We start from the raw sequence: 25049 nt of genomic DNA, 5'->3' as shown, positions 1-25049 counted from the left end.
GAGTTAGAGGAAGCACTTCAATCTAAATGTTGTTGTTCTATTTCACCCTTCCGATGACAGGGCCTTCTGACCTGTGTAATGCAAGAACACAAACCTAATTTTCAAAGTTGGCCATGGTATTGATCTGAACTATACCACAGATCCACTCTATCTCTGTAATCACAACTTCCTAAGACACAGATATTCTTGTGTTGTACTGTGTATTCATAAGCTGAAATAAAACATTTTTTAGCAATGCAAGAGCTATAGTTCTGAAAATACTAAAAATAACTGAATATCCCCTTGTTTTCTTTACATATCCTTGCGTGAAAGAAAGAGAAAAAAGAAATGCATCTTGTAACTGCAGTGGTGGAAAGAGCAAAGGGGAGAGACTGAGCAGAGAAGCTGGTGTGAATATTGTTGCAGGAGCAATGCACACATCATTGAATTACTCTTGACCATGTTATGGACTTTAAAATACTTGAATTAAAATGGGAAGGAGGGAGACATAGCAAATGAAATCCATGTGTATGAATATATAACATCAATCAGCTCACAAAGAGTTTCTCTATAAATATTGCCCTTGGACACTGATATAGAGAAAGGCCACATCTACTTATCAAGGAGAAGCCATGGCACTGAATATGTACAGCATATGCATGGCTTTTATGTGGTGTTTTTTCATGCGAGTCTGTTTGTGATACCCATACTTTAAAGGGAACGTTTTCAGTACCATACATCTGAAGAGCTATTCTCCAGAATCCAGATTGTTTTATTACCAGCTAAATGTTCTTTAAGCTACCTGTGAATGAGGGCATTGTGACATTTAGCAACTGGTGTGATTGAACGCAGATGTGAACCATATTCCATATGGAGAAGATCCAAAAGGAGAGATTGCAGGCTTGTTTCCGATTTGCAAGCAGGAATTTAAATGTAATTACTCAATATTGAACTACCAAGATAGATAAAAACAAGTTGCTTGCTTGCACATCTGCAGTATTGCAAGTGTAAAATCAGCTGCAGTTTGAAACAGTGTGCCTTATTCAGAAGTCAGGAAAATATATACCATATATATATGTATGTAATGCCAATATATTTGGAAGTGAAAGTCCTGTGATAATGGAAACTAAGCATTCAGAAATGGGAAGGGGCAAGGCATTTATTACATTGCTTACTCAGTGGCTTCCTAGAAGTGCTCCACTGCAAATAACCACACTTTTCTGATGCTATTCCTGCACATCTCTGAACATTACATGTGCTATTATCATAGAATCATTTGAGTTGGAAGGGACCCTTAAAGATCATCTAGTCCAACTCCTCTGCAGGGAACAGTGGGACTTCTACAGCTAGATCAGTTGCTCGAAGCCTGGTCCAGCCTGACTTTGAATGCCTCCAGGTCATTCACCAGATCTCTGGGCAACTTGTGTGAGTGCCTCATATCCCTAATTTTAAAAAACCTCTTCCTTATGTTCAATCTAAATCTCCCCTTTTTTATTTTGAAAGCATTTCCCCTTGTCCAATCACAACACACCCTGCTAAAGATTCTGTCTTTAGCACTTTATAAAAATGGCTAAATGGGGAATAGGAATAATAGCTAACATCAGGATGCAAGGTTTGTTGATAATTTTCCAGTGCTACTTTACGGATGCAAAACTGAAATTGCATGCAGCAGACTCATTTTATTACTGGAATTTTTATTTCTTATCAACGATTTAGGGAGGAAAAAGCAAAAGCTTGGAGCCAGTTTTGATGTATGTATGTTATGTATGGCTCAAATTTGGAAGGCTTTTCACAGTAACTAAATGGTGAGTCTCATTCTCTGCCTTTTGCTAGATGATAAAGGAGGTTTTATCCTTATCTTCATTGCCTGTTGTTTGTTTTCTTTCCATCTGAATGGATTTTTCATCATTGAAAATCTCGTCTCTCCAGAATGTCTAGCCTGTAAAGTCAAGCAGAGACTTAGCTATCATTCCTATCGGATGATTCTAGTCCTCATAAGCATTGGTGTTGAGTGCAGTTAAAATGAAATATTTTTGAACCTGAATTTTCAAGAACGGTTTTTTCCATGCCGATAATTGATTTTTCCCATTAAATTTTCATCCTTATTCAGCTAAGAAGAACTTCTGAATTTTTACCAGCTTTGTTTTCCTGGTTGCCCAAGGTTATTTATCTGTACCTATTCTGCTATAACAGGGCTGAGCTGCAAAGAAATACTGAGCTTAGCCTCTCTCAGAGTATTCCTGGGGTATTAGAGGGGGACATTGCCTTCTCCTAATGCGGTGGAGGAGGAGAAAATAAAACAGGACTGTTGGATCTCAGTTCAGACAAATGATAGTGAATGGATACTCCTGATTGGTGAGGATATGTCAGGGGACAGAAGTGAAAAACCTGATTTGCTAAAACCTGTTCCCAGGCCAGCTGAACTTAAGGTTTTGGGAAAATGTCAGGCTTAAACACTTTCAAAAGTATTCCACAAAACCAGAGTGCAAAATCCACTATGTAGGATCTAGTCACTGTGCACTGTGAGAAGCTGTGGAGCATGAGTCAATCTCCATCCTTTCATCTCTGTGTTTTTTACCCTTTTCTTTCTGCTCACACACCTGTGTGTGTGGAGACACACTTGGGTTGCATTGCTGGAAGCTCAAAGCAAGTTCATTCCTACAGTGCAGGTCTCTCCTTCTTTTCATAATTCCCTCTAATCATTTGGACTCCAGGAAGCTGTGGTATCATGTGCAGGTAGCACAGCAATAAACATGTTCTCATCACAATTTACACATAAAGCGTGAGTCCCTTGAGGTAACTCTTTCCTCTCTTGACAGCTTTAATAAAGCATGATGGATTGTTATTAAATGACAGTTTAGGAAGATCTAAAATCCCCCCCTGCTTTGTTTTAAATGCTGGTGTACAAGAGCTGTCTGTGTTCTGTGAAAGTTGTTTCTGCCTGTAAGCGCTGGGGCTCTATTACTCCCCTTCACAGCGGCGAGAAATGCATAGCTACCACAGGAATATATTCCTCTTGCTGTGTGCTTGTTGCTTTTTACAAAATACAGAAAAGCAAAGCATGAGTGGAGGTGGGGAAATGCCAGTAGCTGGATGTGATCCCGTTGTCAGGATGCCGCTCTGGGTGTTCTCAGCGTATGGGCTGTGTGGAGGAGGAAGATTGGGCACTGTGTTGGCTTTCCTCCCAGAGCTGCCTCTGAGGGTTGAATGCCACGGGATGGTATGCCCCCAACCCACCTGCACTGGCTCAGCTCTCCCCAGCCAGTATGCAAAGGAGGCCTTAGGGACCCAGCAGTCACCTGCACCCTCTTTCTCCTTCTCGGTTACATGTGGCAGCAAATTAGTTTTGGAAGGCAGTCTTCTTCCCTCCTGTTTCTTTTTGGTGTGAGATTTATTTATTACTGCATGTGCTTTGTAGTTGCACTTGGCAGAGTGGAGTTTGTTCAGCTGTCCATTCCCTAGCTAATCTGGTGTCTTAAAATAAAAACAAGCAAGTGGATCTCTAGAGAAAGGATGCCACATGAAGACATGGAGGGATACATGTGGCTAACACAGCGCTGCTCAAAATCATTTTTAGGGTAAGAAGAAAAAAAGGCTCAGTACCTGACTGGGGCTTTTTCTGATGTTTCCTCAAAGTGACAAAATGAAGCCTAGACAAGACTTCATTGTGGCCATACAGCAACAAAATCATACCTCTTTCACCGAATTTAGGTAACTGTGGAAGCAGGAAGATGTGAATACCCTTTGGTATCCAGGACCTTGCATTAGGATGGAGTACAGCGTTGTCCAGCTTTCTCCTCTCGTACATGAATAGCTTGTCTTCTGGAGCAAACAGCACTGTAGACACCAGAAGAAGACTTCTGGTATAGGTTGTTATCGCCTCACTTGATCTCAAAAGGAAGTTTTCCACCCATTAGAAGAGAGAAATTTTAAAATAGAAAATAGCCTAGACTGGAGTTAAAACAGGGCTAGGACTTGCTGGAGGAATGAGATCCAGCAGATAAGAAGATCTCAGTAATCTGGCAAAGCCGGACTGTCCGTACAGAACCTTTCTGAACCTTTACTTCTCCACCCATAAAATTCTTGTAGTAATGCTTCACCCAGCTAAGTAATCTTGGCTGGACATTAGATATTTCATTGGGAAGTAACTATGTAAAAAAAAATTGCCTGTCCATCCTTTCTCTTCCTAGTATCCAAGGATGAAGCAATGTTTTTGCTCTCTGCGGTGGCATAGAAACCTGACTGAATTTTAAACTTGAGTTGAATCCTTGTTTTCCAGCTTTGTTTCCCAGCTCCATAAATGTTTGTTTCTGTGTATTTAATTGTTGTCTTTGAATGTCTTTCAGTAAGCAGACCCCAGTCTTAACACTTATGTCAGCCATAGTTTGTGATATGCTTTTTTTTCTAGGTACTTTATTAGAAAATCTTCATTTAACAATATTCTATTGTTTTGATTACTACTGTGTGTTATGAGTGTGATATTCTTTCCCTTAGGCACAACAGGGATTTACCAGGGAGCCAATGGCCTGACAAATTCTGCTGGATTCAGTGCTGTGCATCAGGTATATCTCAGCATTTATTATTGGCAACCTTGTCAACCAATTTAAACACCTAGAGTACTGGCAGATCAGAGAGATTATCCTGGTGTTTACATATAATTAAGAAAAGTTCTACTGTGTGTTTTACCCAGCACCATTTTGGTGTACATGAGTGGTATGGCCATTTGTTGAACTGTTGTATCTTCATTAGCTTTAAAACATGTGTGTCAAAATACAAAGAGAGAATGCAGTCCTTGAAGGACTCTTGGCAGTCTCTGTGCATCTGCACAGCGATGCTGAGAGTTTCATCACTCCTCTGCCATCTTGCAACTTTCAGATATGTTTTCCAGAGCAGAACACTTCCCTTTTAGGACCTTATCCTCTGCTATCTTGGCACTGTGTAATAAATAGGAACATATTGAAAGAGGTGTTGGCAGGCACCGAATACTGAGCCATCTGAGCTCTCTCTGTGCTTCCTTCTTTGAGAGTACACCTGTCTGTGGGCTTCATGCTTCAGATACCTTGAGAAATGTGTGTGTATAAATAAACAGCATGCATATATGCACAAGACAGATGTTTTTGCAGTAATAGATGACTTTTCTTGATTGGACCGAACAAATGAGTACGCTATCCCCAAAAATGTTTTCAGTTAGCCATGGAGTAATAATTTCAATTACTTGTCAACAAGATGGTTGTTATGTCTCATATTTCAAATGACAACAGTGGGCAATTTCATTATTACTTCAGTTTTGGCTAAAAAAATGGTCAATAAATGCTGAAATAAGCGCATTTGATTCAAGTATAGAGCTTACCTGCAAAAAGGAGAAATAAGTGTGTTGTTTTCATCATTTTGTGATATTCTTAAGGAGAAAACAATGGAATTTCTCACTTCTTTTTCAGCTTAATATTTATTTTAATCACTTGAGTCATTTCTATTCTTGAGAGCTCCCTGGTGACTGAGAGCTAATGAAATAGCTGTGCCACAGACAAAAATGTAAGCAGTTAAAAAGGAAAGGGCTTTTAGTGTTTCTAAATACTATTTATTATTTAATTTTATTTAAGACCAGATACTAATTACCATTTCTGGGGAAACAAAAGCCTTTTGTTGAAGGACAATCCCCAGAGCACGAATACAGTTCTATGCCTGAAAAAGCGAATAAGTGAACAAGACCAGGAGTTCTGATGATGAAAAGAAACAAATGAAATTTTTTATATTTTAATTACCCAGATATAAGTCTTCTAATCTGTTTCCATATCTTACTTCCCACAAAGAAGAACACATGGACAGGGTGTTACAAATTTGTTTGGGATCCTTAACATCAAGACAAAGAGTATCATCATATCCCAGCTTTCCAAGTTCACTTGCACCTTGTGATTTCAGTACAGTTTTCTACAGACAGAGAATATCATTCTGGCATTTAGATCTTGCAGAGGCAGTAGGACAATCTCATGTGTGAGCATTTCTGCAAAGCAATTGTTAGATTCATTTCTTTTTTCGTATCCCATTCTAAAAGCTGATCAGAAAATGCTGCTGATCACAGCAAAATGCAACCTACTTTATTTCTGTATAGAATTGTTGAGCCCTGCAATGCAAGATGTGTCAGCACTGATAAATCAAATCCTATAGAAAAAGCAGAAATTGCCTGATATCTGACCTCATGTTGAGGTCAGCCAATCTTAATAAAGTAGGAATATATCTGGGACAAGGATAAATGTAATTTCTTAAGTGAACAAAACATAGTTCTTTAGCAGAAATACTCCTGAGCCAGGGCTTGCTGCCTGTGTAGCTAACATTGACTTGCTGTGTGTGTGATGCCTTACTCGTTTATTTATAAGATAAAACTGCTGATACACAGAAATTACATGTTTCTTTTTTCCTCCAAGGAATATTCATCATACCCAAGCTTTCCTCAAAGCCAGTATTCACAGTATTACAGCTCCTCCTACAACTCTCCCTACATGTCCACAAACAGCATCAGCCCTTCAGCCATCCCAACCTCCACTTATTCTCTGCAGGAGTCTTCTCACAACATCACCAGTCAGAGCACAGAATCGCTGTCTGGTGAGTGCTTTTCTTTTGTTTTCAGTTTGCAGTGCCTGCCCTCCATAGACATAAGTACTGTAACCTTACTGTTGGATGTTTTGAATGTTTTTTTAGTACCTATATTTACACTGAGAAATCAGATTTCCTAGCATGTGACAGTTCTGCTCATGACAGTTTTGGGAAGAGATCAGAAAACACAGCCTCTGTAAGACTATCCTGTGTCGTTTTCATGAGGACGCACAGTTTGATCCTTCTAAAGGTAGTACAGAAAGATAAAATAATTACATGCAAAAGCCAGATCAATCCTTAGTGTTAATATGTGTAGAAGTAAGTTCAAAACAAGTGGCCATGCTCTGAAAAAGCCCCAGTGTCCTCAGTACCCCACATCTCTATCAAAGTTTCTGTTCACTTCTGACAATCTATAATATATGCATTCATAAATAAGTACATAAAGTTTCTCTTAAAAAAAATCAACACAAACTGTTTGTCTAAGTTAAAAGTTCAAGACAAAGTCTGTGTAGAAAGACTTAAGAATTGATGGCCTCTCTTTGAGCACTTAATTCTTAAAGTCTCATGGCTTAAATGGTTTGTGGAATTACTGACCGATTATGATCCTTCAATGCACTGTTCAAGAAAAATCTTCAAATATCACTTCCCTACTCAAGTTTTCATTGGCATGCAATAACAGTTATATAGAACGCCACATAATTTGAGGATGATCACAGTATACGCCCATTGTAGGTCTGCTGACTTATGGAACAAATCTGAACATCTGTGGTTGCTCTGAAAGAAAAATAAACTAATACTGGTTGTTAAAAAGAAGCAGTCACAGATTGCTCTAAAAGCAGTTGGAGGATTTTCTGTTCCTTAGATCTTATCTCAGCTTTTTTGAGAAAGTGATTTCATAAAAGGCTTGTTAGGCACAATCCAAGCTTCTCTGAAGAAGAATATGGTTATTCAAGGAAGCTGGAGAGGCCACAGCTTAGCAAGGTGAAAAGAAAAATATGTTTGAAAAGGATTTGTAATGTAAGGTAAGTGAAATCTGGGCAGGTTTATGAAACTCAAGCCATCCAAAACAAAAACATCATACAGGGAAGTTCACCTTTGACTGCCTCTGCTCAGTTATTTCTAAGCTGGTGAAATGGAATATGGCTAAACAGACTATACATATATTTTATAAATATAAGGTAATATTGAAAGTATCTTTTCAATCTTGAGCATTTATCAAATTTAAAAAAAAAGACATTTTTGCATATGTTTAATTTACCTTTCTCCTGCATTTCTAATTTTTCTCAAGCAAAGGGCGGAGAGGGGAATAAATTTTAAAAAGTTTTGGTTTTTTAATGAAAAATGGGATTATGTTTTTGAACTGTCACATCTATTTTTTTCCTATATACGCTCGGTGTTTTCTGAAATTGTTGCAACCTCTTAGAAGTTTTAAATTATTTTTCTAACTTTGTCAGCTTTTGACATGAAAAAATTAAGATCTTCTGAAATTGTTTTCATAGCAATCTTGCTGCTCTCCACTAAGCAGCTTCCTGCTTTAGTTATAATGAGACAGTGCAAAATTTAATTTTAAATTTATATTTGATTCTCCCAATAGGAGAATATGGAACAACCCCAGCAAAAGATATAGAAACAGACAGACATCACAGAGGGTCGGATGGCAAGGTACGAGCCCGATCAAAAAGAAGCAACGATCCTTCCCCCACTGCTGACAGTGAGATTGAGGTAATAAAATTAACTTGCATTCCCTTAGTAAATCCTGCAAGAGAAACAGTTGCATCTATCAGCAAACCCCGTCAGCAAACTAGTGAATTGTAAGAGCCAGAATAGCATTAGCAATATAATTGGAGCCTTTTATTGTGGGTAGTCAAAATAATTGCTCAGTTTCTGTATTATTAGCATCTCCGATTCTTCTTTGTATGTGTATATGCAAAAAACTTGTTTTTTGTAAGCCTGCTTACAAAATGCATCATCCGTCTTAACATGCAACGAGGAATTTCTGTAGTTGTTAGGAAAACAAACTCTCTGGGTGATCAGCAGAAACATAGTTTCAAATTTCTTGATCTGTTTTTTTGCCTGCTTTCACAAAGCATCTGCAATCACTGTGCTACATGGGCGTGAGATCTTAAAAAGTTGTAGTCCACTTGGACGTATTTCCTGACTGAACAAATTCTTGCAATTGCATAATGTGTAACTGTATTTCTCTTTTCCACCCTGTCTGTCATCACAGCGTGTATTTGTGTGGGATCTGGATGAGACGATAATTATTTTTCACTCCTTACTCACGGGAACCTTTGCATCCAGATATGGGAAGGTAAAACCTAATTTTTTTAACATTACTTCTTGTGTAGCCAGATTGCATCAGGAACTGTGGTGGCAGTTAACAAGACAGATTTTCAAACAAATGCTGCTGATTTTATTCAGATACATTTGTATAAATATGTCCTGTGGTATTTTCTTCTAAAAGGAATATTTAATTTACCTTCCTTTTATGTTGCAAGTAGCTCCTTGTTTTTAAAGGCTTGTATTGTTTGGCTACAGCTAAATAGGACATCAGGATGTGCTTTGACTGTCTTTCTTCTGCAAGGAAGAGCCTATCTAGCTGGTACAGGGCAGTGACTGGCCTGAATGAGTAATGTTTTCTGTCAAACTGGTGTTTTCTTTTGAATCTCAGGTAACTGTTTTTAAGAAACATCTTGTGTTAGTCAGTTTAGGTTGCTATGGAGAACATTGACTCCTCTTCCTGCACGGCTGCTGAAGCACATATTTTTAAGAGGCTTTAGGAACAATATCTTTAACTATCCTAACTTCAGATACCCTCTTTGAAATACTGGCAATTACATTTTTTGAGGCAACATTCTGTGTATGAACAGACTGAATTTGGCTGCTCAGAAGAAAATGCTTGGTCTTTAATTTAGTACCATGTGCTTCAATTTCTTCCTAAGGCAGCTTTTTATGATAAACACTTAAGTCACTTGGAATTACAGAATGTCAAACACTTTTAAATGAGCAGGAAAAAAGACAATATCATTACCTAATTAAAGGTGGATGACCTAGTTGGCAGCTGTTTCCACACATGGCTTTGAACAGTCAACTTCATCAGGAGACTGGAAAATAACCCAGCTTCTCTCTAGAAAGCAGAAATATGATTTGACATCATTTCATAGCTTTACCAGCTGTACTTGTTTTACGACAGTTATAACAAGCTGAATGTGTAATTAGCAAGATAGATTTATTGTTTGCTGTTAGATGTGCACAGTTGTAAAGGATATAAAATGGTGTTTGTGGTGTGGAAGTCTACTGCAGCACTTGGAATGCTGCTAACACTTCTAGCAGCACCCTCTGAAAACCAAGTACGTGTTTCCAAGCAGGGATTTATTCAGACCCATGTTGTACAAGGTAATTGAAGCGGTTACTTTTCCCAGGGAACGTAATGAATGAGGCTGTCTGAGGTATACATGTGCAAGCTCAAACCTACTGCCTGCAAAAAATAGAAAGAATTAGGCAGGATCAGGAAATATAAACTTACGTGGTGTAGACCTGCTATGTGGTCATACTTAGGATTGAGTAAGGGCTGCAAATAGCATACGGAGAATTCCTTAACTGTAGGAGTACGTTCAGTCCTAGTATAAAACCTCTGAAGCAGTTCTCTTCATCAGCTGCTCCTGCTCTAGCTTAGGGAATGTGGGGTTGGTTTCTTCTGCATGGGGGTAGACGATGGACCAAGGGATGTGGCAGACTTGCAGAGGTGAGAAGCCACCACCACAGTGCCTGTGAGCTCCTGCTCATTTCTGTAGCAAACAATTTGGAGATGAAGTGGGGTCAGGGAGTGGAGCCAGAGAAGATTTATCAAAAGCACTTAGCAGTGTGTGAGATGTTCCCACCGGCCATGAGAGTACATTAGGCAAAGTCAGGGCACTTGTGGGCAGCAGCCTACAACACAGAATTGGGAGAGAAAAGCACAAGAAAATGGAAAATTGAGATCTTCTGTTCAGAAAGGCCTCTACGGCCACAAAACAACAAACCTGTGTTGGCTGTTGCCTTTATACAAATGTAAAGAAAGGTACAAACAGATTTTTCTTTTTTTCTTCTCTTTTTTTCTTTTTTTAATGAGTGAATCACCTTTTAAGCTACAACAAGCTCTTTGAGAGCCTACAGTAGGATTTTTTCATAGTTCTTCATTTGTTTCATCATATTAGATTCCACAGAGCTTTTCTATAAGATAATGGTTCTGTTATAAAAGTATTGTGGGCTAATGGTTTTGATCCAGAGACAAGTAGAGACTTCAGTGGGCTTTGGAACAGACCTTAAACCAGGTGGGAAATAGAGCATGCTCAGACAGGCTGTCCTGGGAATCATTAAATAGCATCACAATTCAGAAATGTTAGTGAGGTGAACTGTGAAGTAGAAGTGAAGCTCTGAGCCAGGAGTTACTTGTGTTTCAGTAGCTTGTGCATGAATAGTGTAGGAAATGTTAATCTCAAAATAAATTATCAGTGCCTAAAATTGCCATGTTTACCTATAATTGACCATCAAAGATTCACATGCCTGTGGTTAGACATGCACATGCTTTGAATTTAATCTCACACCTGATGGCCTTCCTCAAGAAAATGTGCCGGCTTCTATGATATTCACCATTCCCGGACCAACACTGTCTTAGTATGATCCTGTTGGTTGTGCTGCTGTAACTGCTGTGCAGCCATTCCAAAAATTGGAGTACAGTGTTTTAAAGTTGAAAAATAACACCTCACTCCGGGGTGATTTTTCCAGGGAGAGGACAGAAATGGAAGGAAGAATATCAACCTAGATGCAGAGATCTGGGACTAAATTCCTGTGTTGTTGAGCTACAAAATCAGGATGCTTCTGCATGTTCTTCCTTCCTTGGTGGCGACAGTAGGGAGCTGTCAAAAAAAAAAAAAAAAAAAAAGATTCTGAGAAAAAAGAAAGAATAAAAAGGAAGTGAGGAGAAGATTCCATAAAAGAATTATTCATGCTCCACTGCAAGTTTTCTGACTTGATTTCATGTGAAAATTCTCTTAATGTCTGGTATAAAACTCAGCTAGTGAAATCTCTGTGGTCCATGCCATAGATAAAGGCCCTTCAGAGCATGAACAGTTGGTCTCGGGTGTTTAGAAAATACTTTGCAAACTGCATAAACAGAGGTTAAGGCACAAAAAAAATTTCTCCATGTTGAAGCATGAATGAATGGCTCAGTCTGTTTTGCTCCTCTTAGTGCCCTCTGTCAAAACCTTTTGCTCCATCCTATGGATAAGTCATCAGACATTTGGTCTCAATGTCTTTCCCATATGGGCACTGCACTGTAGCCTTTATTGTGGTAGTCAGAGTGGCCTACAAATTCACATCTCCCTTTGCCTTCTTGCCCACGGTGCGTACCTGCACAAACACATGGAGTCACTGTCTAATTGATTGGGGCAGCCAGGCTGTCAGACCTGAGGAAATCTCTCCACCCCTTTCTTAGCAGGAGGCCATCTGAGAAAGAAAAGGGGCAAAAAAACTTCCATAGCCAATTAACCCTGGATATTATGTTCAGGAAGGTTTAGAAACCTGTTCTGCCAGCTTCTGATCATTGTATGGGTGCTGAATATTTACCAAGAACCTGGAGACCACAACAGACATAAACCATCATTATGCCTTAATGTGCCATCTACCCAGCCCTTTCAGTCCCCAGACATGTATAGAGTTCCTACTCAGCAGGAAGGTGGCTGCAGTCTTTACTGTGTCTGCAAAGATCTGCCTGACATATCACTAATGAAATACAGTGGGGAAAAAATGGATCACATGAGTTGGGTAAATGTCAAAGGGCTTTGATCTCTTGTTTGGGGCAGCTAGACACAGTACAGAAGGACTCTTTTGGTACAATTAATTCAGACACAATAGAAAGATACTGCAAGCACACCTGTGCCAAGTAAGTGAGTCTATTCCCTTCTCCTTGATTAAGATCTTTACAAGGTAGTTCTATAATCAGTGTTGACAAAGCATTAAAAAATGTTTGCATCACTTTCAAAGAAATTTAAATAGGATATTGCAGATTAATTCTCTTGCTTTTCACAGGACTTGTATGAAGAAGAAAAGAGGCACGAGGTGCTTCATGTTTCCTAGCTGAGGGGTATGTGGGAGGCTAGTAGTTTCAGTATTTTGTACTGATCCCAGGATGCGCCTTTCTTGTTCTGAGCTGGCACACTCCTTGATAAATTACGACACCAGGATTTTAGTATCAAAATGCAGTTGAAGTCAAGTCTACAGTTAAAATTCATCCTTTCATGCAATAGTTACCCTGAAATCCTGGAACTAAATGGAACAAATATGAAGGACTAAATAGCTAAATTGCTGGATCTTTACCAGGATTTTGACTATGTCTGCTAGCACTCAGGAGTTAAGATTTATAAAATTCCCTGTAAGATGCATAACAGTTTTTGAGATTATTCATTATTGAATTGGCTCATATTAAGAAAAACCTGCTACAAGAAATAATAGAGCACATTATGTCCCAATTTTAGCTTAGAATAATGCAAAGTCATGTTCAAGATTTTAGTTAAGTGAAGGTGTTTGGACTGGCTGTATTATACCGTTTCCCTGTGAGACTAGCTGTGTGGTTGCTTTGCCTAGAGTAGCTGCTGTTTGCCTTGGAGTTGCTGTACACTTGATTGATGTAAAGGCCATTTGTCTAAGCATTAATTTGCACTGCAGAAGTGGCAACCATAGATTTTTCCAAGTTCTAAGCAGCCAGATGGAAAAGTGTGGTAGAGGTGTTTCAGTGTGGTAGAGACAGGGCACACGTAGATGTTTCCAGCCATACAGACACAGGCTCTGCCTGTCTGACGAGGGATTTGCAGTGGCACGAGTATGCTAAGGACTAAGAAATAGTCCTCCAGCAGCAGTTGGGCCTGAAGACCTGGATAGAGTAACAAAAGTTGCTGCTTGGCCCAGTTGAGCACAGGACCTAAGAACAGTGCTCTTCCATTTCAGATGAACGTCGTATCTGCAGTGCTCTGAACTGGACTGCCTCATTCTCAACATGACATAATGTAGATTTAAGAAACCTTAGGAACAGATGTGATGTAGATCTAAGAAACCTTAACCTTCAAAAGTTTCATAGGCAGTTACTTGTTCTTACAAAAAGTGTTCGTTTAAGAGAATTATCATTACCAATGTAAAGAAAAAAATATCATTGAAAAGTTATTGCTTGGCTCTTGTTGAGGCGCTTTAAAAAACAGAGTTGATTTATTTATTTGTTCCTTTTTTACCTACTTTCACTGATTGCTTCAAGTAGCCTGTACTTTTCCCTGCATTGTTCTCTCACAGGACCATAAAGGCAGAACCTGATTGAAACACCATAGGGATTTAATCAAATCTGATGGTGATTCATGCTTCTAATGGCCAAATCTGTCCTTTACTACTTTACAAACTGAGAAGGAATAAAACTACATTTTATTGCTCGGCCGTTAAAAACTATTTGTAGAAGTTGCTAAGGTTCAAATCAAAAGCACCCTCCCTTGAGAACTATTAGTTAATTCAAAGTGCCACGGTGTTGCTTTTTTTCTTCTTCTCTCACTTGAGATGTGGCCTTATATCACTATTGCTGTTCAAACATCTGAGAGTTTTCCATTCCTTTGACAAACATGAGCCAAAGTGCTTAAGGACATCTGTTTATTTTATTTCTTTAATGAGAAAACCTTCCAATTTCTTACTGGCTCAGCTGTGTTTATTTACATTTTGTTAGTCATGTGTGTGGGGCACCTAGGGATGTTAAAAACCTGCAGAGGCCTGTATGGAGGGCTGCTAGCAGGCATCCTGGTCAGAAAGGCAGAACAAACCCTTCCTAAGGAAAACACAGTCCTTGGAACTCCATAAAATAGATTTTCAAAACAAACAGAGCCTAATTCACCCAGTAGATCATGGATTAAGTCAAGATGAATACAATTTGGAAAGGATTTTCTGAGGAAGTTGGAGATTTTTTTACCCACTGGAGGCTAAAACTTGTATTTAATGCCTTTTTAAGTTAAATTAAAAAAGCGTTCAATCACTGCAGGTAATAAAAAGGTCTGATACTTTAGACATGCTGCTATATCAATTATTATTTCATTATTGGAGAGAAGGGAGTAAATAATTCCAGCCATTTGATTGTTTCAAATGTGTATTTCAGGAGCAAACATCTGTGTTTATCATCTGTACTGGCTCAAGCAGCAGCAGAAATGGCAAAACCAGACCTAGGACAGCTTAGATGCTGGGCATGAGAGATGCTCTGAGCTCATGTGGATGTAACCTCTTGTACTAGAGCTTAGATGAACCGAGGGCTTCCTAAGCAAAATGCATGTGCAGCATTTGGAAGTATTAAAGGATTATTTCTGACATAAAATCTATGGGTTAAATTGTCAAGCAAGTGCAAGTAAAGGGAACTTGCTTTCTAGTATCACTGAATCAGGCTTTCGATTTTAAAGGTGAAGAATATTAAAAAAAAAAACACCAAAAAACAAACAAAAAAAAAAACCCACAAAGGGACATAATTTGGATTAGGAAGTTGCATGTGAGGATTACACACCACCATATGTTTGCACCACGCTTTTGAGGAGTTTTGTATTTTTCATAGAGCTATCAAGAGCTCACATAGAAATACAGTGATTTTCCTGTGAGTAGAGCAAGGCAGTGAAGATGTGTATGGTGTAAATTCCACCCCTTTTTTGGCATTCATGCCCTACTAGATAAAAAGAAATTACTTGTGGACTTCTGTTTGTGAATGTTCCCTGTAACTGTTGTGCTTTAACACTGATAGACAGCTAAGTACCATACACCAACATTCTCACTCCCCTTCCCTAACAGCTGCTAGTTAACTCCATCCCAAACAGTACAATTAGTAAATAAAAATAGCTTCAGTTTGTTTTCAAGCATTACGACCCAGCTTTTAAAATGTATTTAAGTACTGCATTGCCACAGGGCTGGACTCAGTTTCAGAACTCATTGGTTCAGATGCTGGATAAATTAGAGTAGTTATTACTGCTTGTCCCTAAGCATAGTTCATTTAGAGAACCTTTTCAACCTCCTTGTGCTTCTTGAATGTGAGGATTTAATTCTTGACATTCACATTTGCTTACTGTAGTAGTTTCCAAGGAATAGTACCTCTCCATTTCAGAACAGATATATGCCAGCAGAAGCACAATCCTGTAGTAAATAGTAAGCAATGCCTTGAAAGTGTCCCCCAAATAACAGCAATGGTGAATATGCAAAAGTACCTGAAGAAAGGAGTCCAGTTGACTTTTGCTTTCTGTCTAGCATGGATCTGTCACAAGATTGCACTGTGATGACTAGAGACTATTCCTGTAAATTCGGAAGATTGTCTGATAAACCGTGGTACGGTAAAGTTTAGGTCATAGGATATGTCTTCATTTTGGGGGCCAAAACGTTTAGAGCTTGAAAATTAGAAAACTGGGTGGTAAGAACCATCCTTTGTCAAAAAGTTTGAAGTGTTGTCCCTTCCAGAAGTGCTTGAGTACTTAAAACAACCGTTCTCACAAATACACGCTCTTTCACTTGAAAAACTCTGAAAAGCAGAGTCCAGCAGTAATCTGCTTTTATTAAATAAAAGACAAACAAAACTAAGCTAGTTAAGTTTGGTAAAAGAGCTAAATGTGTTCCTATCCTCAAAGAGCCGTAGACTTAAACTAGAACTGATGCACAAGGTTAATATTCCTGTTTTATGGGAAAGCCTGGTTCACGTCTCAAATTCTGATCAAGGTATAAAATGTTGCAGCCAAAGTATGATTATTCTTGCAGGCTCTCTTTGTTGAAACATGTGGCCCAGGCACTTGTTCCTTTGCTTTTTTTTATTGTTATTATTTTTATACAACCATGCTGGTCCATTTTTCGGGAGTTTCCAAGTAATTAAATTCAATTAAAACTATTAAATTCTTTCTTTTGGTGACAACTTCATTATTAACAGCTAACCACAAGGATGAGATTTAACTTAGAAAAGCCCTTGATTGTATACTAATCCGTCTCTCACCTCTGGCTGACACCTGTGGCAGATAAACCCTACAGAATAGGAGTCTGATGAATACTCTTAATTAATACTTTCTTCCTTGTAGAAAAGTAATTATTTGCTCATGGCATAAACAGGTATTTGGCAGGGATTTAAAGAGACTGATTGGTTTTAAATAGAAAGGCTTTGTTTTGTTGGTGGTTTTTTTTTTTTGGTTTTTTTTTTTTTAGGGTGGGGAAAGGGAGGCCTGAATTCAAGTTCTGCGTTCAGGATGACTTTGTCCTCGCATTTTGAGTGTCGGCTTAATTGGCACGTTACTAAATAGGAGCAGACTCAGACAACAAGCTGATTTGTTATCTGTCTCATAGGAAAGAGCTTTGCCCCTTTGCTAATGGCCTGCAAGTCTGAACAGTGTCTGAACACGGTACCTGTAAGGCAGAGGCTTGAAAATGGCTGATTTGGAGCCAGGATTGGGGGTGAGAGCGACTTGCAGTTGAGAGATTGCCAGAGATAATTCTGCCTCTCGCTTCCTCTCAAAATTACGCTCTACAAGAGGGGAGGGCTGGCTGTGGACATACAGCCAATGGATTAGTACTAGCTGCAGGTGTTAACAAATACGTCTTTTTAATGCGTACTTTAGGGCAAGTATAAGTAGTTTATGAAAAATCCAGCTAAGTGTTTCAGGAGCAGTGGTAAGAAGGCCTTGAAACCAAGCCATACGAGAGGATGCTGACAGTGCAGTTTGAAGTGTAGCTAATGGACTTTTTGTAGGTAATGCTACTGTAGTATTGAAAATATAGTAATACAGGCTTCTGTGTTTAGCCCTTGAGTAAGAAGTGTCCAGGGCTCTACACAGTGCATGCTGCAAAATGTTTACAGCTATTTGTACTCTCATTAGATAGATTAAAGCTAATTTGAATGGGTCTAGACATCCTGTGTTCCCTTTGTTTTACTGCAGTACAGGGTAATCTGAGTTTCACATGCCATGAGCAGTCCTTTCTTCCAACTTCAATCCTCTGCTTGTTCCATGCTCATCTCCAGTCTTTGTGGAAGTCATCTTTAGGCAAGGACAGACTGAAGGCTGCTCATCAGGCTCCCTTCAGCCACCTTCTGTGTCATATTGTTACTCAAAATGAGGAGAGAAAATTAAAGCAGAAACTGAAATGAACTTTAGGATGAGATTAGTATGTAAGACATATGTGAAATAAAACTGCAATTTTAACATGGAATGCAGATCTCTGAAGTAGTTCAGAGAGGAACAGTGCATGCAACTAGCCAAGTTAAAAATGATATTCAGAAAAAAATTACCAGCTCATGCTATTGAAAGAAAACAGTTGAGAGATTGGTCAGATGATCTCCAGAGGTCCCTTCCAATCCCAACAATTCTGTGAAAACATGAATGGACATTTTTGCCTTCCCCTGTGGAGTGTATCACAGTCTGTTTTCCATGTTTTCCTCTAGCAAGGCTAGCTGTTGAAAGGGCAGAAAAACGTCTCCTAGGCAAGCAGATACAGGGCTGGGTTTCAGCTGTGCCTCACTTTCAGTAGAAGTTATCTTGTTCACAGTGTTGTCAGTGGTGGACAATAGCACCCCAGTCTCTGTCACATCTGTGACAGACAAAACAGGGACACACGTCCAAGGATGTTCTTTACGGCAACCATACTTGATCAGAAAGGTTAAAAAAAAAAAAGCATGTCACCTTCTTTGTACATTTTGATACTTATGAAAAGATGTCAGGGGCTTTTTACCCTTCATCTCCTTCAAGATGAACAGAAATGGGCAACTGTGAAGCTGCTATCCTTGTTCATTAAAAGTGTGTGTTGAGGAGAGAAATCCCAAGGTCTTTGGGAACAAATACTTTGAAATGAATACTGCTGCTGTGATGCTTATTTCAGCCAGCTGGTGGGAAGAAGTCTATTAAGGCTGTGTGTTGTCAAGCCAGGAGCTGAGCTCTGCTGGAGTGCCTGGTTTGTCATGTCTGAGGACCAGAGGGAAGCACCAAATGTAATCTGTAGGGCTGTTTATTTTCAGTGCTGAAGGAAGTTCCAGCAGCATGCACTGCAGAGGTGACACGCACAGAAATACTGTGCTACTGGAGGTTTTATTTACAAAAGGAGCCTTTTGCCTGTTTTCTGTCCTGGCCTCTCATTGTCCTTGTTTGTGAAAGCAGGACTCGTAGATGAGCAAAGGGTAGAGCTTTGCTCTTCTAATGTTACTGACCAAGTACTCAGGGCTGAGTTTTTAAATGAATCTGTTTTCACTGTAAAAAGTGGTTCCTGGAGGAAATTTGATTTCAAGCTGTCTGCAGTTCTTTTGTCCTTGGGCTTCTCATGCCTCAGAAAACATTGGCTACATCTGTTACTGAGGAAGTTTGTTCCCAGGGCTCCAGGGTGCACTTTTCTTATGGCAGGACTTGTTAGCAGGGGCCATCGATAAGGATGCAGCAATTTTACACTGCTCTGCTAACCTCACACTGCTCTAATACTGGCATTAGCAGTCTGGAAGGGCATCCCCTGCAGTACAGCAATGTTTGTTAGTCTTGCAGGGTTTCTACGCTCAGGAAGAGTTCTTCATTAACATCTTCAGAAAAGAAATAATCGTTAATTCTCTTTTCAAATCTTCATGCAGCATACAGAGAATTTTGACAACACATTAATTGATACATTTTTGTCATTTTTGTGCTTGCTCATCAATCTGATTCTCCTGTTTATTCACATTTAAATGGCAAGCTGAAGGAAGGGACTGTGCCTTTCCTCTTTGTGGGTACAAACTCAAGCACAGTGGGGTTCAGAGCTGGAACTACTGCTTCTAGATGCAACAGTAATGCAAGTGAATAACTGCTAGTGGAACCCTAGCCTGGTGCCTCTAGACACCTATGTCTTACTGGAGTGCTGATTTGCCTTTTAACTTTATCAGCCTGAGACTTGGAAGTATGCCTTGTTATAGAGGAAATATCCATACTGTGAGAGCACTGATGCCAAATAATTTCCCCAAACGACTTCCCCTCTGGGTGGTAAAGTACATTTTTCTGTTTTATTTTCATTCCATTATATTCTCTATCTCAAGAGAAAGATATAGATATATATATATATTTCCCCTCTCATCTACACTTAAATTTCCATATTGTTTAGTTTAAGAGAAAGTAACTTCATACACTGTGGAAATGTTTCCTATTCTCTGATAGTGATTAATAGCAACAAATCTAAAGACAAAACATAAAGAATAAATGACAGATACCAACAAATGGGACTTCCTTAAAAAGGTTTAAAGGCTAATGATCCCTGAAATGTATAAAAATAAATTGCTTCATTAAAAACTATTTTACAAAATCATTTCTTTTTAGCAGCATATTTTCTTCAGAACAGTTCCCCTGTGTAACTGCATCTGGGTAGTAAAATTTGATTCAGTGCTGTTCACGTGGACCCACATAGGGTTAGATGCCCTAATTGTGCCTTGTCCCTGTGCCTCGTCAGAGGAGCCGGAGAGGGCTTAAAATTAGGCATGTTCAAGGTAAGGCTGTTGCAGTTTCCTTTTTGCCCAGAGGTGAGAGTGCCCTTCTTTCAAAGGCAGCAAGAAACATGTTTAAACATGAGTGACTGGGCTTTTCTTTAGATGGGCACAGTGCTTGTGAGTCATACGCATGGCTCAAACCACAGCCACTCTGCTCTAATTAAAGAGAACTACACCAGGAATGCGTAATAATTAGGTTAGCATGTAATACACCATCCATGTCAACAGCATCTGCCGCAAAGGTTGATTGAAATGTCCTCATCCTCCAAACACTCTGCTGCCTCTAGAGCTCCTCCACTAATTAATTACTATCCTGTCCTACAATAGCACTACTCCACAGAAATCTGCAGAAAATTAGAGCAAAGACTACATATAAATCTGCCCCGTTTTAGCATGGCTTGTAACATCAATGGGAGAAAACCACCCACATAAACATAAAGATGAGAGATCCCTGTCCTAATGAAGATGAATTACAAATAAAAGCCTGTTGTGGGAATGCTGTTTTTTCAAGTTGTCTGTTGTTTAAACAGACACAATACTTTTTAGCTAAATGCTTAGCCATAGACCATTATTGCTTGAATTTTTGAAGTGTTTAATGAATAAGAAAATGTTCTGCTAGAAATATAGTTTGCCTCAGAACTTTTCTATGCTTTTGCTATCAGTTTAGGAAGAAGGTCAGTTGTTCAGGGGAGAGACGTGGAAAAGTGACTGAGACTCATGCAATATTGTAGTGCAGCAGGCTGGGTACAGCAGATCACATGATTGTATTTCAGAGTGACAAATCTCCAGGGCTGTATCCAGTGCCCACTGAGCATCTTTGAAGCAGTAAGTCAAGAGTTGTAGGAGCCCCATGGCTGCTGTCCCCATCCAAGAGGGGACGGGACCGAGAGCTTTACTGGCCAAATGGAGTCAGTCTGGTTGGCTTGGTCTGATTGCACCTTTTAGAGAAAAAGACTTAAGGTTTGAACTCCTGAGTTTTGGTTTCAGATTCTGCTCACCATGGTGCTGCTTGATGTTAGAAGTCTGTGTTCATGTGTTAAGAAAAATGCTGGCCTCTTATGGATGGCTTGAGGGACAGAGTCAAGGAAGGGGCACCCTTTGCAGGCTCTGTTGCTCATAACTATTCCCTTGCCACTCAGCACTGATGCTATTGGAAACCAATTCTTGGTCTAACCTACTGAAACAGTTCTTAAACAGCCTTGAGTGTTTAAATGTCCTTGTTAAACTCACCTGCATGTGCAGGCTGAAAAGTGTGAGATTAATCATATACATCCTTAAAAGAATAGAATCTGATTACATAGGAGAGCAAAAGAAAGGACAGGAAAATCATGCTAAGATACAGTTGGGAAATGAAATTATTGTAATGAACATATCTTCAGAAACAGGAATGTAAAGATCTCGTGTTTGTCTGAGATCTCCCACCTCCCAGAAAAGAAATAGATGTAAATGGAAAAAAAAACGTGATTCTCCTCCAACAGGACACGACAACGTCTGTGCGGATAGGACTTATGATGGAAGAAATGATCTTCAACCTTGCAGATACACATCTGTTCTTTAATGACCTGGAGGTATGTAGCTGCTTATTTTATTTAGCATCTCTCTTTCTAATCATTTGCATCTGGTCTACAAACTTGCTTTTCTGGCCAAGAAACTTTCAATATTGACCCCTAAGAAATGGTCCTTAGATGGTTATATTGAAAGCATACTATACTATGTCCCTTTGACATCTTCATTCTGTTAAGGATTTTTTTTCTAAATACATACTAACAATGATGGCTTTTGGCAGTTTTACTAAATCTAATAAAGAGGACATTACTGCTGCTTCTCTAGAAATTTGCTATCTAATAATTTTATTAAGCTAAATTAGCATACATCCTATGGAGCAGTTAGCAATTAGCTGCAATCCAATGCAGAGGTTTTAAACGTGTTCTCTGTTCTGCACACACAGGTGGAGCAGGAGGTCTGCTCAAGCACAGGAATACTGCAGGATGAAATTATATGAGTTTCTACATGAAAGACTGAAAGGGAAAACTCTTCCCTGTCTGCAGTATGGTTAAATCTGACTAAGCATGTCTTATACAAATATAAAGTCTTATAAAAAGTGAAAATCCTTTTGAATGTACAGTAAAATCCAACCAAAGTCATGCAAGCAAAATTCTGTCACTAGCTGAGAAGCAGCTGTACAGTGCTGGTGAAAAGCTGTTTGCATTTGGAATCAGTAGAAATGGTCTGAATGAGTCATCTACAAAGTGTGTAGGGTGGGTTTGAGCTGTAGGTACCTTGGAGTCTGAGGAGAAAGATCTGGCACCCCTTGGCAGGCTCCTGTGGTCTTTACTTCAAAAAGGAAGATTTTGTTCATTTTTTCTCCTGCGGTGGATAAAATGGGAGAACTTTTCCTGTACTTGGTGTGTCCAATGGGGACTTCTGATTTCCAAGCTGCCTGACAGCACTGTGTGCTCAGCACGCTGTGGGAGATGCATCCTTTCCTGGCACCCACTTTACTATGAGCTGGGATTTCATTTACTGAGAATTATCTGAATTGACAGATTTTTCCTCTTTCAGCTCTTTTTTTAAAAAGAGGAGTTTGTGAAGAGGGTGCAGGAAGTGGAAAGTGAAGTCTGTCTCCAAGGATAAAAGAATAGAGACATGCTGTTTGGAAGTCAAAGGTTCTGCTTAGGCAGCAATAATATTTAATAGAATCATAGAATGTCTGAAGTTGGATGGATTTCACAAGGATCAAAGGGTCCAATTCCAGATCCACACAGGCCCCTTGAAAATCAATCCTTGTTTCTGAGAGCATTGTCCAAATGCTTTGTCAACCCTGGCAGCTTGTTGCTTGACCACTGCCCTGGGAAGCCTGTTCCATTCAAAGCCAGTATTTTTCACCCATGAGATCTCAACGTACGGTGTCACAAAGCTCTTTATCTTGCAGAAAGCCACATGGAAACCCTCTGTCCATCTAGAGTTCTGCCCTCTTGGCAAAACTTTTTGACAAGTTTTCCCCTTGCTTAACATCTTACCACTCTAAAACATGGAACAAGCTAGCAAATTGTCCAGCCTTAGTTAAATTCTGCACTTTCATCAGTCAGTAACAGCTTCTAGCAGCCTCCTTAGGTCAGATTTGTCTTTGATGGCCTCTGAAGTTCTTCAACCATTACAGTAGAGCTAAGTTTTTAACTTAAAAGAAGTCTTTTTTTTTTCATTTGTAATTCCTAGATATTAAGGAAGCCAAAGCTAAACAAAAATCACTCAGAGATGGGACTCTGTCATTCCAGCAGGACCACATAACTGAGTAAGAGCTAGTCTGGCAAAAAGCTGAAGTTTACCATGGCTTCTCCAAGTAGAAGTCAGCCTTCTACAAAATATCTGGGCTTCATCTCCAATGTAGGAAGAGAGATAGATGCTGCAAGACATACCTGTTCAGCAAAATATTAGAAAGATTGCCTCTAAGTAGCTTGGGCTACAAAGATGCTAAGTAAAAACATTTATTTTCCTAGTGCTATTTGTTTGCTACATTAAGAGAAAAAAATCTTGCTGATTTTTTTTGGGCTATCTTATCATCTTACCTTCTTTTATTAAAAAAAAATTGAGAAACACAAAGTTGGCAGCTGGACTTGGATGGCTCAAAGCCATGAAAAACTTTAGAAATTTCAAAAACAAGTAGGGTTCCAGTTAGCCAGAGCAGAAACAAGCAAAGAGAGAACAGAGCATTGTGAGACAGCTTTTTCTTCAACATGCATGAAACAAACCAAAGATTTTTTCAAACCAAAACCAGACCAAGGTGTTTTGGTTTTAACTGAATGTTTTCAGTAATGAACATGGAAGATGAGGGAGAATTCAAGAGAAGTGAATGTTCTTTACATATGATGCTTTCCAGTAAATTAAGCCATTTAAGTTTGGAAGAATTTGCAACAGACATCCCTCCCTGTTCATCAGCCATCCAATTCTTTCAGTGTTGGATGGTAAGCTAAAGTCAAGTTTGAGTATTCACAAAGTGATATTTAACGACTGTGCATTAACAAGTATTGGGTTTGAAAAAGACACAGTGAATGATACTTTAAAAAAAAAAGACGATGAAAAAGAAGAGGAACACGCAGAGAAGCTGATTCAGGTCTAGACCCACAGGGCTTACCATATACATCAGCACCATCATGTGGTATAACACTGAGCTGTGCAGTACAAAACAAGCTACAGCCACAGAGGGCTGAGACTGTTTCTGGCTGTATTCTGGGTTGGGTCAAGGTGCAAGAAGCTGTGGCTGATAAAGCGGTAGGATAGTTACACTGTTCAAGCATAAAACAAGATTACTTCGTCAGGAAATGTTAACCTCAGCAAAACATTTCTCTGACATAAATCCATAGCCTACTTCAGGCATTCTGGGAGGGCCCAGCAAGCCTGGAGGGAGCAGATTTCTTCTATAATACCACGCCATCGTCTTGTCCAAAATACTAAGCTGCCCTTTGCTTTGCTGTTCTTGCCTTGAAAACAAACAAAATCAAGAGGATGAGTTATTCCCACTGATGCAGACCGTCAACTCAGCAGATGACAGAAGAGTAAATAGAAGGCTTTTTCAGAGCTTACTTCTTTAAAACTGTGCCAATGGGTGCAAGAAATCAGACCGCTTTTAGTCTGCACCTCTGCCCTGTTGTCACCCTTACCATGATTGTGATCCACACTCAGTGCCATCCTACTACCTGGCACTCTGTTGTCTGTCAGGAGTTTATGTGCTCTCGGGGTTTTCCTGGTGAGGATTCAGGCAACTGGATGCTTTGCCTAGAAGCATTTTGCCTGCTATGCCAGAGAACAAGAATCTTGATGAACCAGCAGATCCATTCAAATGAACTGCTAAACTCACCCTGTCTTGTTGCTGCACTCTAGGAGAGGCACTAGTTTCTTATAGGATTCACTCCAGGCCTCAGGCCAGCTGAATAGGAGGCTGATCATCCATCCTCAGGGCAGGTGGGTGAATGGAGAAGCC

At 39.5% G+C, this 25049-nt stretch overlaps 1 protein-coding gene across 8 annotated transcripts in view; it reads left to right on the top strand.

Annotated features, from left to right (window-relative positions):
* The window catches only part of EYA2 (EYA transcriptional coactivator and phosphatase 2), a 91123-nt gene that overhangs the window by 55344 nt on the left and 10730 nt on the right, over positions 1 to 25049 (top strand). For 7 of the 8 annotated variants that reach the window (XM_052683474.1, XM_052683472.1, XM_052683475.1 and 4 more), the window contains exons 6-10: positions 4474 to 4541; positions 6402 to 6579; positions 8165 to 8292; positions 8798 to 8881; positions 21550 to 21639. In XM_052683474.1, the coding sequence (XP_052539434.1) occupies positions 4474 to 4541; positions 6402 to 6579; positions 8165 to 8292; positions 8798 to 8881; positions 21550 to 21639 (548 nt within the window). The remainder of the gene's footprint in view (positions 1 to 4473; positions 4542 to 6401; positions 6580 to 8164; positions 8293 to 8797; positions 8882 to 21549; positions 21640 to 25049) is intronic. The other variant, XM_052683471.1, reaches the window with a different exon arrangement.

The sequence above is a fragment of the Tympanuchus pallidicinctus genome, unplaced genomic scaffold (assembly GCF_026119805.1).
Source record: "Tympanuchus pallidicinctus isolate F22 unplaced genomic scaffold, pur_lepc_1.0 scaffold20, whole genome shotgun sequence".
In the NCBI taxonomy this organism is placed as follows: Eukaryota; Metazoa; Chordata; class Aves; order Galliformes; family Phasianidae; genus Tympanuchus; species Tympanuchus pallidicinctus.
This window is presented reverse-complemented; position numbering and strand designations above follow the sequence as displayed.